This window comes from Dipodomys spectabilis, unplaced genomic scaffold (genome assembly GCF_019054845.1).
Source record: "Dipodomys spectabilis isolate Male_0828 unplaced genomic scaffold, ASM1905484v1 ptg000069l, whole genome shotgun sequence".
NCBI classification, from domain to species: domain Eukaryota; kingdom Metazoa; phylum Chordata; class Mammalia; order Rodentia; family Heteromyidae; genus Dipodomys; species Dipodomys spectabilis.
Genome location: NW_024870746.1, coordinates 4004873 through 4022309, shown reverse-complemented (window position 1 = coordinate 4022309; position 17437 = coordinate 4004873). Strand labels below are relative to the sequence as shown.

The window sequence follows — 17437 nt, the reverse complement described above, 5'->3', positions numbered from 1 at the left end:
GCTCCCTGGAGGCCCAAGAAGATCCTGTCTGGGATCTGCAGGGGGTGTTTACTCTTCCCTGTACCCCTTCCAGCATCCACTCAGCAGCTGAGAATTCTTAACCGGGGGGGGGGGGGGCGATCCAGGGTTAGATTCTGGGGGTGATTTTTTTTAAAGAGGCTCGCAGCTCGAGGGTCGTCCTCCACCCCCCCTCCCCAACCCCGTGCACGTCTCAGTTGCGCGGCCCGGGGGCCCAGACTGTGTCTCTGAGCGGGAGGGGCGCGCGGGTGGGCCGGGGCCCGGCCGTCGGTGCCCCGGAGCCCGCGAGCGCCGCGTTCTTCGCCCTCAATTCCTTTCTCTCCGCTCTCTCCCTCCCAGCATCTCCGTTCCGGCGAGGGGAGGGCGCGCGCGCGCTGGGGCCAGGGGGAGGGGAGGGGAGGGAGGGCTGGTGGAGGGAGGCGCCGTCGGAGGGAGAGTAGACGTCAGGAGGGAGGGAGGGAAAAAGAGAGCGAGCGAGGGAGGGAACCGGGGAAGGAAGAGAAGGGGAGAGAAAGGGAGAGCGGCCCCGCGCTCGGGAGCGAGCGGGAGGAGGGCGCTGGGGTCGGAGGGGGCGCGCAGGGCGGCCGGGCGGCCGGGAAGTGAGTTTGCGGGGCGCGCGCGCGCGTGTGCGGGGCGGCGCGGCGGGGGGCGGCGCGGCTCCCTCCTCCCGGCCCGCGCGCGGCTCGCGCCTCCACGCCAACTCTGGGCCCCGGCCGCGGCACGGCGGGCGGACAGCATGCTGAGCCTCCTCGTCTGGATCCTCACTCTCTCCGACACTTTCTCCCAAGGTAGGGGGCCCGGGGTGCGCGCCTCCGCCGCGGGGCGCGGGCGGAGGTGGAGGGGAGGGCGGGGAGCGGGCGGGCGGGCGGCCGGATGGCCCCCCGCAGCCGAGCCGGGCGCGCCGGGCTCCGCTCGCCTCCAGGCGTGGGGCTCAGTCCGGGAGCGGAGTCACCCAGCTGGCGACCAGGAGTTTTCCGTTGATTTGCCCAAGTTGTTTCCTCTGGCTGCGCGGGAGAGCACAGAATTGGGGCCGCGAAGGCGGGGGTTCGAGTGAGATGCGGTCCCGAACGCTCCAAGTCCTTTGCCGGAGACCTTGGGGAGTCCCCGCCCGCCCCCCTCTCTGAGGCCCGGGCGGGGGGTGTGTGTGTGTGTGTGCGGGCGACGCCTGAGTCCTGGCTAAAGGGAAAGCTGGGATTTCAAATTTGGGGGGGGGGGAGTGCGCGGAAAGCCGGGGACCTAGGCTCTAGAAGATGCCCTTAAGGGATTCTCAACTCCGCTCCTGGGAGCCCCCCCCCCCCCTTTAGTTCCCAGCTCAGCTCCAAACTGCCTGGGCCTGCCCCCTCCAGAGGAAGCTGGGATGCGCCCAGTACCCCTGCCCGGGAGCCTTTGGGTGAAGGAGATGGCGTTCTAAACACTGTTTCTGGTTAGGTTGATATGGGAGGGGGCACTTGGGGAGGGCGCACCCCACTTGGGAACAGGGAAGTGTTGAATCTGAGACTCGTTTGGATCTGGCCAGGGAAATGCCGCGAAGTGAGGGAGGCAGTGGAGAGAGATGAGGAGCCCGGTGGAGCCCGGGGAGGGGGGGGTGCTGGGGGGTAGTGGCGAGGGTGGGGGGAGGGAGGCCGAGGCAACCCAGGGGCCAGACTCCAGTCATAGCTGGGGTGTGGGAATGAATTCTTGCCTGCGGGTTCTGACTTCCAAGGAAGATTTAATCCTGTTGAGCCTTCTCCCCACACACATACACAAAAAAAAATGGAGCTGACACACGTAATAGACACACAAACACCATAAAACAGTCACAGACACTGAGACAGCCTACTCACCCACTGAGACATAGACACAGCCACAAACATCCCCCACACGAGACAGACAGCCACGGAGACGCTGACACCTCTCAGGAAGACAGATTCCTCACTGCATCCACACCCCCTGCACCAACTCTCCCTCTCCCTCTCTCCCCCTCTCTCCCTCTCTCCCCCTCTCTCCCTCTCCCTCTCTCTCTCACACACACAGAGGACATGCGTGCAGGCAAGCATCCACAAGGACACGACAACCCACTTACACAGAAAAGGTTTCACAGACACGACCCTCGAGCAAACAAAGAAACTTGAACATTCACATAGGCAGACACCCTAGAAGATATGTACAAAATGGAGGAGGTGGTCTTTTTTTTAGGGGGGGGGAGGATGGGGTAGAGGGGAGATAGAGGAAGAGGATCAGTCAGCTTGATTAGAAGAGCCTCAGGCGTTTTACCTGGGTCTCAGATCCCTTCCTTGGATTGTGGATGGGTGTTTGGAGGTGGGGTGTTTCACTGGAAGCCACCTCTCCTGGTCAGGCCTCTCCCCAGCTCTGAAGGCAAAAACCCTGCTGAGTTGGTGGGGGCGGGTCTTGATTCATCTTTCCTCAAGGCGCCCCCATGCCAGCCCAGCACACCCTTAAGGGCTTCCACCCCTGGTGTGATGTGAGAGTGGGAGGGAGTATTGGGGGGGGGGTTGTGGGGTGGGTAAGGCCTGGCCCTAGCGTTGGCAAGACCGGCCAGCCACTTGGCAGAAAGTTGGGAAGATGACTTAAGTTCTGACTTAGTTCAGCTAGGCTCTGGAAAGGGAGGAGGGGGAGGGCCTGGGGGGGAAGGGCAGCTGGGTCAGGGTTAGTATGGTGGGGGGGCAGCTTATGTCTGTCTGCCCTCTCTCCTGCAGTCCTCACATGTCAGCAACATGGACACCAGCGAGCTTTAAGGAACAAAAGCTTCAGTTAGCAAACAGGGGAGAGACAGACATGTGGATTGAATCGGGGACAGGAACAGCCAGGGCGAAGTGTGTGCCGGGTGCCTTTCTGCCCCTGGAAAGGGGGAAGGGGAAAGGGGCTCCGGGAGTATCAAGCTCCCCTTCACTTGCCTCTGTCATAGGCGAAGGCAGGCCCTCATGAAAGTGTGTAGAAGTATTTTGGGATGGAAGGAGAAGATACCAAAGAAAGGAAAGGGGGAGAAGGAGTTAGGAAGGAGGGAAGTCTCTCAAGAGGCCTGGGGTGCCTATGGGAGGCCAGGAAGAAGGCTGGAGGGAAGGAGTGAGGCTTTGGGGAGACTTTGATAGTGCAGAGAGTTGGGGGCTTGGCAGGCCTTCAGGCCTAGCCTTCCTCAGCTTGCACCCCAGGCAGGAGGTGTAGGCCAGGACTAGGGCTGGAAGAGGGCATGCCAGAGGTTGGCAGGGGGTTGGGAGATGGTGGTGGTGGGGGGAACGGGGTAGGGGAAGGCGGTCAGATGAGAATTGAGGGACACAGAGAGGAGCTGGGAAGAGGAGATTCAGCCTAGGCTGAGAAATAAAAATCGTGTTTTAAAGAATTTCAATGGGCTTCATCAATCTTCATTTTTCACTAAATAATTTTCTGTATCTTATCTAAATGAAAACCATTATCCTTCCCCCCGTTTCCATCATGCGCCGGCTCCTCAGACTGATTGCGCCGAAAATTGAAATATTTATTCATTTTCTGGGAGATTTTCTCGCTCCCTAGTCTCGGGGAGGAGAAATTGAAAAAGAAAGATTATAGCTAATCAGAGCAATGTGGGATGACAGGCGGGCTGGGTGGGAGCTGCCTCTTAGAAGGGGGTAGCTGTGGGGGTAGGAGAAAAATCTGTCCCTCTGCCTCCCCCCCCCTGCTCCCCTTGGCACTCCTGCCACTGCTTTTAAGGGAGTAAGGGGTACACGGAAGAGACCCAAGGGCCTCCTAAATTCCTAGCATTTAGCTCTCCAAGCACAGTTACATCCTGGCAGAGAACAGAGGATCTGGATGAGGAGTTGGGAAAGGCTCCCCTCCCCATTTGCACACTCACACAAGCACACAGGCTCCAGATGTCCCACTTCTGCCCAGAGCAGGGCACCAAGTTAGGGGGCAGGGCAGGGTTCGGGAAGCTGGCAGAAATACTGGGTTCCCCTTTCCTCCCCCCACACCTTGATTGGACTTTACCTACCTTCTGCTTTCTACTCAGACCCATAGGGAGAGGCCAAAGGAATGAATTCAGAGCACCCAGGTAGTAATGGCAGAAGCAGCTAGGCCCCTTCCCACCTACCTGGTTCCTTACCATAGTTGGGTCCTTAGCTGACCTGGCTTTATGTCTAGTGGGGCAGAGGAGAAATACTTACTATCCTCCCTCCCCCTTGCAAGCTCTGAGGAAGATCCTTTAGGAACTCTTCCTGCCCTTAGGGCCCCAAGTCTTCATTTTTCTCTTTATAGTTCTGGCGCAGTGCTGTGCCATATGGTAAGTGGCCCTTACATATCTAATCAATTGATTGTTTTGATGGGAGAGAGGCAAGCAGTAAATGCTGACCAAATCACAGGCACACAGCCAGTAGCTCTCCCCTCACCCCTAGTCATCAGGCCAGCTGGAGCAGGTTATGTGCTCTCTGTATGCCTCAGTTTACTCATCTGTAAAGTAAGGCTAGTGACAATACCACATAGGGGTGTGATGGCCACACTCTACACCCATGCTAGGAAGTGCATGGCTTGGCAAAATGATCAGTAAGTGCTGAGGGACTTTCTGTCTAGATTTTGTGTGGACAGGCAGCTGAATTTCTGTGCCGTGTCCTCTCCTTATGATGATTCAGTGTTTGAGCCCCAGCTCTTCAGCTTCTTTTTTTTTTTTTTGTCGGTCGTGGAGCCTGAACTCTGGGCCTGGGCACTGTCCCTGAGCTCTTCAGCTCAAGGCTAGCACTCTACCACATGAGCCACAGCGCCACTTCCAGCTTTTTCTTCTTATGTGGTGCTGAGGAATTGAACCCAGGGCCTCAGGCATGCAAGGCAAGCGCTCCACCACTGAGCCATCTTCCCAGCCCTCTTCAGCTTCTTGATCATGGGCTTCAACCTATCTGTGTATTGAAGAGTAAAGAAGGAGTAGACTCCAAAGACAAAACCCTTTCTCCCCTGGTTGGCGACCTTTCAGGAAAGGTCTGAGGAAGGGATTTGAGTGAGGGTAGGGTGAGGCAGAAGAGGTTGGGGTTGAGTGAGAAGGAGCCGAGGGTGTCTGTGAAATGAGGAAAGATGCTAGAGCCTGAGGTGGCAATATTTTAGAGTCTGGAAATAATACGGATCATTTATTGAGCCTTTGTGCTAATTGCTTTCTATGAACTAGCTAATGTAATCTGTGTAACCACCCCCTGAGGTAAGCTCTGTAATTACCCCCATTTCATGGATGAGAAACTGAGGTTTAGACATAAGTATCTTGTCTGTGGTTTTAAGAACCAGTTGATCGCAAAGCCTGCACCCTTCTCCTTGTCCAGAGACCCCCACAGGCCAGTGGGCACCGCTGATGCAAAGTGGGGTGTTCCTGGGGGTGGAATGAGAACTAGGGAGAAAAGGATTCTTTCATAGACGGAAATTCATTCAGTTTTAAAACAATCCTTTTTTATTTTTTTCCACCTTGAAATTCTGCTCTACATTTTTGGGGTGTTAAATTGTTCTCCTTTGATGATATGACAGTGCTACTAAGTGATTTTTTTTAAAGGTTTACTTGTGTTTGTTTCTATATTAAACACAGCCTTACAGGTCTAATTGGAAACTTTCCCTCCCCTATATCCTGTCCTCCAAGGCTCAGTCAGAGAGGCTGAGCACTGAGCATGAGTCCAGGAAGAATCTTAGGACAAGACAGTCTCACATGTTACTTTCTAAATTAGCCCAGTCCCTGGCACACATAGAGGCTTACAGGCTGAGGTGTGTGTGTGTGAGGGGAGGGGGGAATATGTGTGAGTTTCTGGTATTGGAGCTTAAACAGGGCCTCCTGCTCTGGCTTGGCTTTTTTTTTCTCAAAGTCTGGCTTGGCTCCTACTTGAGCCATACCTCCACTTTCAGCTTTTTGCTGGGTAATTGGAGATAAGAATCTCAGACTTCTCTGCCTGGGCTGGCTTCAACACTTGATCCTCAGACCGCAGCCTCCTGAGTTCCTGGGATTATAGGTATGAGCTGCCCTTGAGGCTGAAATCTTGGATGCCTTTGTTCCAGCCTGACTAGGCTGACCCTCAACCACAGTTCTGAGCCTGTGTCCTGTGACCTGCCTGGCCTAGGACAGTGCAGTGGATTTATAGGCAGTCAGATCTATGTCAAAGCATCAAAATTACCTTTCATGGAATTCTTAGTGGGTGCTTCAAAGCCTACACAAGTCTGCTGCCCCCTGTAAGACAGGAAGGGAGTACCGGTGTCTTCCTTTCTTCCTCCCCTACAGTCTTGCTCAATCTTCTTCCTACTTTTTTTTTTTTTTTTTTTTTTTGGGTCCAGTTGTGGGGCCTGAACTCTGGGCCTGGGCGCTGTCCCTCAGCTCTTCAGCTCAAGGCTAGCACTCTACCACTTGAGCCACAGTGCCACTTCCGGCTTTTTTCTCTTTGCTTATGTGGTGCTGAGGAATCGAACCCAGGGCCTCTGGCATGCAAGGCATGTGCTCTACCACTGAGCCACCTTCCCAGCCCCATTCTTCCTACTTTTTTAGCACAGGAATGTCCCATACACCTCCATCTCCCTCTTGCTTCAATGATCGTCTATGAAGCAAGATGTTTTAGTCAGTGAGGGTAGAAATAAACACTGCCCCTTGTCAGAAGGGAGTTTGTAAGTGTCTCTTTCTTCCTATCTTCCAGGGATTTTTACATTCTTTTATTTATTTTAGGTCCTGGGGATAGAGCCCAGGGGCTCAGGCATGCTTGACAAAAGCTCCACTCCTAGCTGGACCCACAGTTTGTGTCCTTTAGCTTTATTGTGTGTGTAGTGTTTTCAAATATTAGCAACCTTGTCACATTGCACCATTTCATTTAGTAGATCTTCCTGTGTTGTAGGCAGGGTACTTATTCTCCATTTGCTGGATAAGAACATAATATTCTAGACAAGTGGAGTGGCTGGCAAAGGGGTAGAATTTGGGCCTTAGGAAGGGGCCAGGAGATAAATTCTTAAACTACTTATGTCTCCCCAATTTCTGGAGCTGTTTCCATTCTGAGGGCAGGGAAGTTCCTCTCCATGCCCCCCCTTCCTGACCTACCAGTTCCTATCTGGTTTCTTCCCAGGGCTCTGGGCCAGTGGACTTGGCAGTCTCTTGGAGGGGACTCTGACCTGGAAAAGGCTGGGGTGTGGCTGTAGGTCTTTAAGTGGAGGAGAAAAAGGCTGCTGTATCTTTGATCCTCCTGAAATGGGAGGCAAAGGAGAGACAATATATAGAAGTTAGGACAAAAAAGGATCTCTCCAAGTAAAGAAGGTCTGTCTCAGTTGTGGAAGGCCTACTTTGTGTTTGGCATAGATTGTCACCAATATGCTGACAATTATCTGTTAATGGTAGGTGTCATTATTCTCACGTTACTGATGGCAAACAGGAGCCCAAGTAAGTTAAACAGATTGCCTAAGAGGATATATCTAGTAACTTCACAGCAACTTACAATTAGCTAGCCTGATAGAACCAGATATAGGCTTGATATCTAAGCCTGTTTGTGGGGTAGTGGGTAGAGATAAAACCTAAAGATTCTATCTCTACATCTCCAAAGGCTGCAAATGTACTTCTTTGGCATTACTGCTGCATACAAGCTTGGAGATACAGACTCTGTGTGTGTGTGTGTGTGTGTGTGTGTGTGTGTGCGCGCGTGCGTGTGTGCACACATGTGTGCATGTCCATGCCTGGCTATGCTTGCGCACAACTGTTTTTCAACCCCAAGCACATCTGTACAGAAGGCCTATCTCTACCCTAGCCTTTGCATTCAGCATTGCTGTACAGCAGCATTCCATTCCTCTGTATCCATTTTCCTCCTGGCTGTGTCAGCCTCATGTCCTCCTGGAAGGCACTATTTTTTGCCTTGTATACTCTGCATCTTTGATTGATGTTCATGCTGCCAAGATGAGAAAGTCCTGCCCTCTGACTCTGCTCCTTTTGCGACTTGCAGTCTCAGCTTTTAATCCATCCCAGCCCTGAGTCTCAGGCAAGGTAAGCCCCATTGGGTTCTTGGGGTACTCAGGGTGAAAGCTCTAACTCCTAGGCATACTGAAGAAGATTCATTGTTTTCTTCTCTCCACCCTACTTTCTCTTCCTCCATCCATCAACCTTCTCCAACATGGAAGGAGCTCCCAATGTTCCAATTTCTCCTCCACCCATGTTTAATTTCTTCAGCCACTTTTATTAACCTTTGTTGTCTCCAAGGGCTGCAGTCCTCATCCCTCTCTGCCCTTCTTGAGCCCATTTAACAAAATTGGGATTGTATTGAAATAAATGGGCCACGGGCCTTGCAGCCAGCCAGCCTCAGTATGGAGGATCTTAAATTCAGGGATGGAAATCTCTAGCACTCGCTAACAAATACTGTTAGGAGATAATGCTTCTTCTTCTTTCTTCCCAGGGCCAGGTGATGGGAAGGTGATGGGAGACCTCCCAGAAGGCTGTGGGTCCTGAGTTAGAGGCACAGAAGGGACAGCAGGAGTTTCTGAGTCTCTGAAGTGGCCATCTGGGCCCAGCAGGACTGTCTCGGGAGGATGTCCCAATCCAGGCCGGCCTAGAAATCAGATTCTTCTTCAGGACAGGATCATTGCTTTTTCTGTCTTCCCTGCATTTTCTTCTTAGGCAATGGGAGAAATATCCAGATGGAAGATGGTATGGGAAAAGTACAGGATCTATTCCCTCCCACAGCTGAGATGTACAGTCATGTGCCTCTTAACCATTCTGAGAAATGTTACATTACTAAATACTTTCCTTGGTTGTATGACCATCACACTTGGTACTTGTACCAACCAAGTTTACATCACTAGGTGACATATACAGGTGTCCATCATTGACCAAAATGTCCTGGGAATGTAACTCAGGGGTAGAGCCTTGTCTAAAGTGCATGAAGCCCTGGGTTCAATGGCCAGCACCACAAAAGAAACAAACAAACAGAAACAAAGTAACAAAGGAAAACATTGCTACATGGCAAATGACTATAATTGTATGTTACTAAGTGCCAGGCAGTGTGCCAGTGTTGCAAGATGACTGAAACACTATCCTTGCTCTTAGAGACTTTTACTTTCTAGTGCAAATGGCTCCACTTTGGCAGGCCTGTTTCCTCTTCTACAAAATGGGAACAACTTAAAAAAAAATCAACAAACACAACATTGCTATATACAAAACATATTGGTAAGAATTATATGGGACAAAAATCCTGTCATGTGTGGTGCCTCCCCTCTAAGAAGCTAACATATGAATACACGCATGCGCGCGCGCGCGCGCGCGCACACACACACACACACACACACACACACACACACAATTTCTGGTAATTCAGGGCAGGTGCCAGTTGGTACTGTCATAGCACATCAGAGCTACATGGGTCAGTGTTTGCTATGGGCTGAAGTGATAAGAGACTCCTTATGGAGGAGGTGGGAGTAAGAGGGAGAGGAGCACCAGGTGGACCAAACTACTAGCATCAAGGTATGGCTGCCAGCTGGACAGCTGTTCAGAAGTAAGGATGTAGACTGGGAAGAAACAGGTGAGGTGATAGAACAGGGGATGGAGCCAGAGCCTGGAGGGCATGATAGGCCAAACTAAAGACTTCCTGGAGGAAGTAGGGGGCCATGGAGCCATGGATTAAGTCTCCTTCTTCTTTCTTCTTGTGCCAGTCCTGACACTTGAACTCAAGGCCTCGGCACTCTTCCTAGTTTTTGTGCTCAAGGCTAGCACTCTACCACAGCTCTACTTCTGACCTTTTGGTGGGTAATTGGAGGTAAGAGTCTCATCGAATTTCCTACCTGGGCTGGCTTTGAACCATGATCCTCAGATCTCAGTCACCTGAGTACTAGGATTACAGGTGCAAGCCACTGGCACATGGCTGGACTAATTTTTTCAAGCAAAGTGCATATTAAAAACTGATATGGATGGGTTCTGGTGACTCACATCTGTAATACCAGCTACTCAGTCTGAGGTCTGAGGGTCACAGTTTGAAGCCAGCCTGGCCAGAAAAAGTCTGTGAAACTCTTCTCTCCAATTCACTAATTATATGGAAGTGGAGTTGTGGTTCAAGTGGTAAAGTGCCAGCCTTGAGCAGAAAAAGCCAAACACGAGTGCAAGGCCCTGAGTTCAAATTCCACACGTGTGCACATACAAAACAAAACAAAAAAGATTGTAGGCTTCTCATTTCATTCTTCACCCAGCCCTTCTCTCCCCTCAAACTGCCTGAGCTGCTGTAGAAATTTGCAGTCCCTTCAATTTGAACAACAACAACAAAAAGATGAAATGGACAGATAATCAGGGTTTGGCCAGGCAGCAGTGAGCAGAAACTTTAAAGAAAGGTCAGTTCTACTGTGGGAATGGGAAGGCTGCCTGGGATCTGTGACCTGAGCTGAGCTGGGGAGTCTTTCTGAGAATTCTTGGGTGTAAGATTAAGATTCCTGGAGGAAGAGTTCAAGAGAGTTAGTGGAAAGCTGAGTTTGAGTCTAGGCCCTTTGTCATCTGCCCCCTCTAATCTCAGGCCAGGTCTATACTACACAGAATCAGAAGAAGCATCCGTTAGAGGGAAGGAAAATAGAGTGGGGTTCCCTGGGGGAGAGGGGAAAGGAGAGGGAGAGGTTAGTCCTGGTAAATATTTCCACAGGTCAGTGGCCTTAGCTATATATGTGCATGTAGGGGCTGAGCCTAGAGATTCTTAGACCTTCTGTAAGGAAGTGAGTTCCTATTTTTCCTAATGGAAACCTTTGAAGAGGGAGCCCAAGAGGGAAGCCAGGGCCTGTAGTCAGTCAACAAGCTTTCTATTTTTTGTTGTTGTTTGTTTTTTTTTTATCTTGTGCTGGTCCTAGCCCTGGGGATAAAAAGGTAAGTGAGATTTAGTCCTGTCCTTGAGGCACTCAGCCTAGTGTGGGAGATGGATATATAAACACATATTGACAATCCTATACGATAAAGATTGTAAGCGAAGGTATGTGAAAAATGCTGGGGTCTTAACTGTCCCGGTGAGGGAGAGAAGGGGAGAGAGCTGGCGGGTGGGGGAGGTGGGGTGGGGGAGGGGATCCACAAGAGCTGCCTGGCTTCTGGAATGCTGGCCCTTCAAGATAGCCCAGCTCCAGACAATCCCTAATTGTCTCCCCCCCTGCTCCGGATGGAAGGAGCTGAGGAATCTAAAGGAGTGAGCTCTGATCTCTCCGGAGGATGAAGATTTCCAGGAACAAAGGCAGTTTATATAAAGCACACTTTCCCTAAATCTAACCTCTTCCCTTCCCCTTAACCCTTCTCCCACCCAAGAGGGCTGATTTCTAAATTAACTTTGTCCTCGTAATCAGCTTAGCACAGGTTTTATTATTATTATTTTTATTATTATTATTCACAGCCCCCGAGTTCTCCCTGGAGCAGCCCGGGGCCCTGCTTGCTCCATTACCCAGCATTGTCAAGCCGGGAGGCACTTTTAACTGCTGCTTCCATTCGATTCGCTTAACTGGGAGGTTATTAAAAGGAAAGAAGAGATGGACCGACCAGGGCAAGAAAGAGAACACAGGAACCAAAAAAGGCATTTTTTTTCCAGGAACTCAGGGCTGGGCAGGCTGGCAGGTGAAGCCAGCCTGGGAGCGGTTTTCTTTATCTTGCTTCCGTGCTCCAAACCCTGAGCAGCTGATGTGTGCGCCAACCCAAGGGCTTGAACTCAAGGCTTGGGCATGATTCCATAGTTTCGTTAGTCAAGGCTGGCACTCTACCACTTGAGACACAGCTCCACTTCTGTTTGTCTGTTTATTTGTTTTTTCCTGGTTAACTGGAGGTAAGAGTCTCATGGACTTTCATGCCTGGGGTTCGTTTTGAACTGGAACTCTAAGATCTCAGCCTCCTGTGTAGCTAGAAGTACAGGAGTGAGTTGCTGGTACCTGGCATCAGTTTGGCATCTTAGTCTCTTGTACCCTCCAGAAACCTGCCAGCTTCAGTGCACTGTAGGCTGAGGTGGGGCATCTCAGAGGCCCACATTGCCTGTTCATCCTCTTGTTTATTTGTTTGTTTTTGGTCTGGTCGTGGGGCCTGAACTCTGGGCCTGGGCACTGTCCCTCAGCTCTTCAGCTCAAGGCTAGCACTCTACCACTTGAGCCACAGTACCACTTCCGGTTTTTTTTCTTTTTTGCTTATGTGGTACTGAGGAATCGTACCCAGGGCCTCACGCATGCTAGGCAAGCACTCTACCACTGAGCCACCTTCCCAGTCCCCTGTTCATCCTCTTTGCCCAACTCTCACCCCACACTCATGGCTGGGAATGATGCCATATGCTGTTATATCCCCAATATGTATCTCACCTTAGCTACTTGTTTGATCATGTGGAAGCCTAGGCTGACATTGACCAGCACACAGCTGAGTCCTCTTCCCTCACTAGTCAGTGGATGAGTGAGAATGCAAACTCATTTTAATGTCAGTGAAAGCCAAATATAATTAGAAAGGAAAATCTGACTTTGAAAGAGAGAGACAGAGAGAGAAAGAGAGAGAGGGAAAATCTAATGCAAAGCCAAGTTAAAATGACTTCTGGATTATCGGTACTACTGCTGCTCTCCATTTATGCAGAAAATTGAGGAGAGCCTGTAAAGTCTGATCTAAGGGATTTAGTTTGCACACATTGCCTTTTATACCAGAGTCATGACATAAGATATAACCTAGAGGGGCTGGGAAGGTGGCTCAGTGGTAGAGCGCTTGCCTTGCATGCTCAAGGCCCTGGGTTCGATTCCTCAGCACCACATAAGCAAAAAGAAAAAAGCCGGAAGTGGCGCTGTGGCTCAAGTGGTAGAGCGCTAGCCTTGAGCTGAAGAGCTGAGGGACAGTGCCCAGGCCCAGAGTTCAGGCCCCACGACCGGACCCAAAAAAAAAAAAAAAAAAAGATATAACCTAGAAATGAGCAACTCCTAGCCAGGGGTCTGCAGGAGGCTCAGCCTCTTGGAGGCCAAGATTTGAGGATCCTGGTTCAAATCCAGCCTAGGCAGACAAGATCAAGAGACTCTTATCTCCAGTAAACCACCACCACAAAGCTGGAAATGGAGGTGTGGCTTAAGTGGTTAAGTACCAGCCTTGAGTGAAAAAGCCAAGTGACAATGTGAGCCCCTGAGTTCAAATCCCAATATCAGCACAAGAAAAAAAATGCAGACCAGTCTCATAGGGTTTAAGCCATTGTGGGGATTGAATGAAAGACTATATTAAGAAGCAGTATCTGGTACTTAATATAGTGGTTCTTAGTAGTGCACAGCACTTGCTTTTCACAGTTCCCCTGCAAAGCCAATCTGAGGAGGGAAACAAAAGCATGAGAGATGAGGAAATAATAGGCCAAATGTACATACATCTGTGTTAATGGTGCCAAGGGAGGTGAACAGCCATGTGGGTAATCCTTGTATTGGGTTGTCTAGGGTTCCATACCAGGAAGCTGTGGGAGACAGCAAGACAGCAGGGTGTAAAGCAAAACTACCCTGTGATAGAATTAGGTCTGTGTCCTTGGTCTAGTCTTTGAGTGGCCTCTGCTCTTTGTGAGCCTCAGTATTCTCATCTGAGAAACCAATTCTTTGTTTGTTTGTTTGTTTGTTTTTGGGTCCGGTCATGGGGCCTGAACTCTGGGCCTGGGCGCTGTCCCTCAGCTCTTCAGCTCAAGGCTAGCGCTCTACCACTTGAGCCACAGCGCCACTTCCAGCTTTTTTCTTTTTGCTTATGTGGTGCTGAGGAATCGAACCCAGGGCCTCTGGCAAGTGCTCTACCACTGAGCCACCTTCCCAGCCCCTGAGAAACCAATTCTTAAATCTTAGAAAGGTACTCTCATGCCAGCTCCCAGTAAGCTTGATCATCATTTTAACTCCTGTCTCTCCAGAAGGCCTTACAAAATATCTGGTGACTTGGTTAAAACCCAAAGGGCTGGGGTTAGGAGGAGCTGTACTTTCATCCCAGCCTCCCAGGGGACGCTGCTGTGGCTCGTCCTCCGACCACATGCTGAGGGGTGAGAGGAAGCTTTCCTCTGGGGAAACAGATCTTCAGCATTCTAATGGGAATCAAGAGAATAGAATTCATTAACCGATTCGCTTTTCAGCCAGCTTAGTTGTATAACACAGCCTTGATGCATCATTGATTTGGCAGCATTGATATGTTTGTTTTAGAGAAGCAGGTTGTGGGACCAGAGGGCCAATGGGAGATTGTCAGCATGCCTGTTTTCAGTCTTGGGACTGACCTATTCAGCCTCCTCCCTGCCACCTCTGAAGCTCCTAGTGACTCCCCTCCCTGCCCAGACTGCTACAGCCAGCTGCCAGCTGCAGACTTGAAAGGCAACCAGCCAGTGTGTTTGTGGAAACTCTTCCATGCCTGAGCCAGTCATTTCCACTCTTTTTTGTTGTTATTTTTTAATGAAAAGTCTTCATCATTCATCTTGATGAGCGATTTGACAGACCTTCTAGGCATGGCCTTGGCCCTGTTGGTTTTGGTTTGAAAATTGGGTCAAGAGCAAATGGCATGATTTGGGAAGAAATGAGAGAGCAGAATTTGCAGAGGGTGCTGAGCAGTAGGGTACTATCTCTGTTCAGGTCAGCTTCTCACTTTTGTGTAGACCTAAGAGTTGTTGAGCCAAGACAGTGTGCTAATAACTCAGTCTCTCCCAGGAGGCAGAGGAGAAAGACTTCTGCCTCCAGGGTTGCCTGGTTGTGGCCAGAAGCTAGACCTTCTAGGTAAGAGTCCTGTCTCCTGGGATAACAAGGACTCCCACTGATCCCTTTTCATCCTCTCTGGCCTTCTAGAAAAGTGAGGAATATTCAGCCATCTGCAAGTGCAAATGAGAACCAGCTTACAGAAGCATCAGTCCCCAGGGGTTTCTGAGTAAATAAGCAAGGGGTGGATCCATCTGATTGGGCTTCCTGGGAGAAAGAACCTAAGGTCAGAAATGAAACTGGAGCCTTAATTCTTGAAGAACCCCAGCAGTTTTAGTCTTCTTCTAGCTGGACTAACGAATCATTTTGGACCTCAGTGTTTGGTTTTTATCTGAAGAGAAAAGAATTTCATTAGCGTTCCCTGCTTACTCACTCTCCAATCTGATACTCCCTGGCACTTAGGAAGTTCTTCTTTGTGTCTAACCTCAACCTTTCCAGCTCAAGCTATCTTAATTAAGGACTGTCATTGAATATGTCTCCAGTGTTCTGTATATCTGGATAAATAACATGTTCTCCAATAGTTTGGCTCATTTTCTCACACTATAAGGCAAAAGCTGCTTTTATTAAGAAGCAAGCTGTGAGAGGTCACAGGTGAAGCTGCCTCTCAGGCCCTGCAGGAGCCAAAGAAGGTCTCCGTAAGGGTCAGATATGCTTTCCAGCAAACCACTGAAACTTCCTGCAGTGTCACCTGAAAGTGACCAGAAGGATGGTGTTCACAGGAACCTGGCTGAGTTTGTCCTTACCTGTCTAGTTTCCCCTACGGTGCCGCTCAGAGCCAGTGGGGGATGGAGGACTCAGGTGGCCTTCCACCAGCTCTAGCCAGGGCCTGAGCATCCCTCTGTCTTCTTTCTTGGGGTGGGGGCGAGGAGCAAGCAGAGAGAGATGCTGACATCCACTGCTAGAGAGAGCCAGAGCTAGGTAGGAAAGTGCACCTGAAGGGGGAATAGGGTAGGCCTGCTCCTTCGTCTTTGGTTTGGAGCAGGTTTTCTTCTTAGAGTCAGGAATTTCTCCCTCCCAGCTTTGAGTGAACTCAAAGTGATAGCAGTGTGGGTAGAGAAGGAGAAGATGGGGTGTCTGTGTGGTGGAATACCATAATCTGATAAATGTTAGGTTTTTAAAAAGAGGTAGCCGAGTAAGAACAGCACCACGCACGTGGTATTCAGGTAAGGGGTAGGTTTATTCATCGTTCTGGCTGGCACCAGGCCATCTTGGCCCTCCACGGGGGTGGGGAGGGAAGGCCTGGGAAAGACCTGGGAAAGAGCTAGGAAAAAAAGCTAGGAAAAAGAGCTAGGAAAGGCCTGGGCTAGGCCTTATCTAGGGTATGGGCGGAGAAAGGTGTGGCCACATCAAATTCAGATATGATCTCATCGGATGCAGTTGTGACCTCTTCCAGGTGTGCCAGTTGCCTAGGTAACGCAGGTACTGGGTGAAGACTTTGCTGCGAGGAGGGTGGAGTCTGCTGGCCACCCAGGAGCAGACCTTACAATAAACAAATGTGTGCATTTCTCTGGGATACTGGACCTAGTTAGAGAAGTCCAGACTTCTAGCCTTAAACTTGAACTTGGGGGACAAAAGTTGGATTCTATCAGATTGCTATTTATAATAGGGGAAGTGGGCTCCCCATCTTCAGAGCACATAAACACACACATAGTTCATCTAATGGTGGAGGTTGGGGGCATGAGTCCTTGTGCATCTACATGGAAGAGGATAGAAAGAGGCCCAGGAGCCTGGTGGATAAAGTCAGTTAGGGCAGGTTCCCTGGGAGGAATAGTGGGAAAGGGCAAGAATAATAATGGAAGGAGTGGCAGAGTGCAATCCATGAGAAAAATGGAAGAGAAGCCCCTTAAGGAGGGACTTGGTTGAAGAATATGTTGGGGAGGGGTTGTCTGTCCAGCAGAGGCCATGTAAACTGGAGGCCGTGGAGCTGAGACTTAGGGTAACACTTGTCAAGTGTGGCCCCTGCAGCATTCACACCGGCTGCCTGCATGACAGGCTCTCTCCCCAAACACATGCTGAAGCCCTGCACCTCTAGAGAGGGCTGGTGTTCAGGCAGGTGGAATGCAAGTCCTCCAAGAGGGAGCACCCAGGTCTCTGGGGGAAGAGGCATGTGGACAGGCTGACCTAGCAGTGACAGGGTTACAAGTGGACTCCAGCACGCAGCCTGCCTGTCGGGCACAGCCTGCCGTTGTGGTAGGGTAGTATACCCTTTTTCAAGGGTAGGAGGATAGGACAGCCATGGCCCCAGGTTCTGGAATCACAGCCTGTGGCCTGGCATGGGACAATCTGTGCAGGCTGCTCTGCGGCTGTCCTCTATCCGCAGAGCTAGTGGCCCCCTTTCTCTGGCCTTCTCTCTGCCCTCCCTTCTCTACCCTCAAACAGATGCTCCCTGGACCTTCTTCCTCCTGCTGTCCTTCCCTGTCTGTTCGTCTGTCACTCGGCAAGAGTGTATAGCATGACTGCTCCTGGAGCATTTGGTGCTTGATAATTTGTGGATTATAGCTAACTCTCGATAAAGATTCCCCTAATTGCTTGCCTCACCTCAGGTTCTATCATCAAAGCAAAGCCGTGAGGCCCCCCTCTCGCCCTCCTTTTCTTTTTATTATCTCTTAATTAATCACTCTGGCTTTCACACTTAGCAGATAATTACAGTCTCCTGGGCACGCAGCTCATTTTCATAACCTCCTGCTCCAAGCCGGCAGCGGAGGGGGTGGGGAGGAAGAGGGAGAGAAGGGAGAGTGGGCAGAGTCCCACTGGAGGAAGGTGGAGTGGCGGGTAGGAAGAGAGTAAGGCCCATAGAGGAAGAAACGGACAC

General features: G+C 50.6%; 1 protein-coding gene across 2 annotated transcripts in view; it reads left to right on the top strand.

Moving 5' to 3' along the window:
- The first annotated feature begins 742 nt into the window (after positions 1–742).
- Kirrel1 (kirre like nephrin family adhesion molecule 1) overlaps positions 743–17437 on the top strand; it is a 107552-nt gene continuing 90857 nt past the window's right edge. For both annotated transcript variants that reach the window (XM_042682146.1, XM_042682145.1), the window contains exon 1: positions 743–806. In XM_042682146.1, coding sequence (XP_042538080.1) covers positions 755–806 — 52 coding nt within the window. In that variant the 5' untranslated portion in view covers positions 743–754. The remainder of the gene's footprint in view (positions 807–17437) is intronic.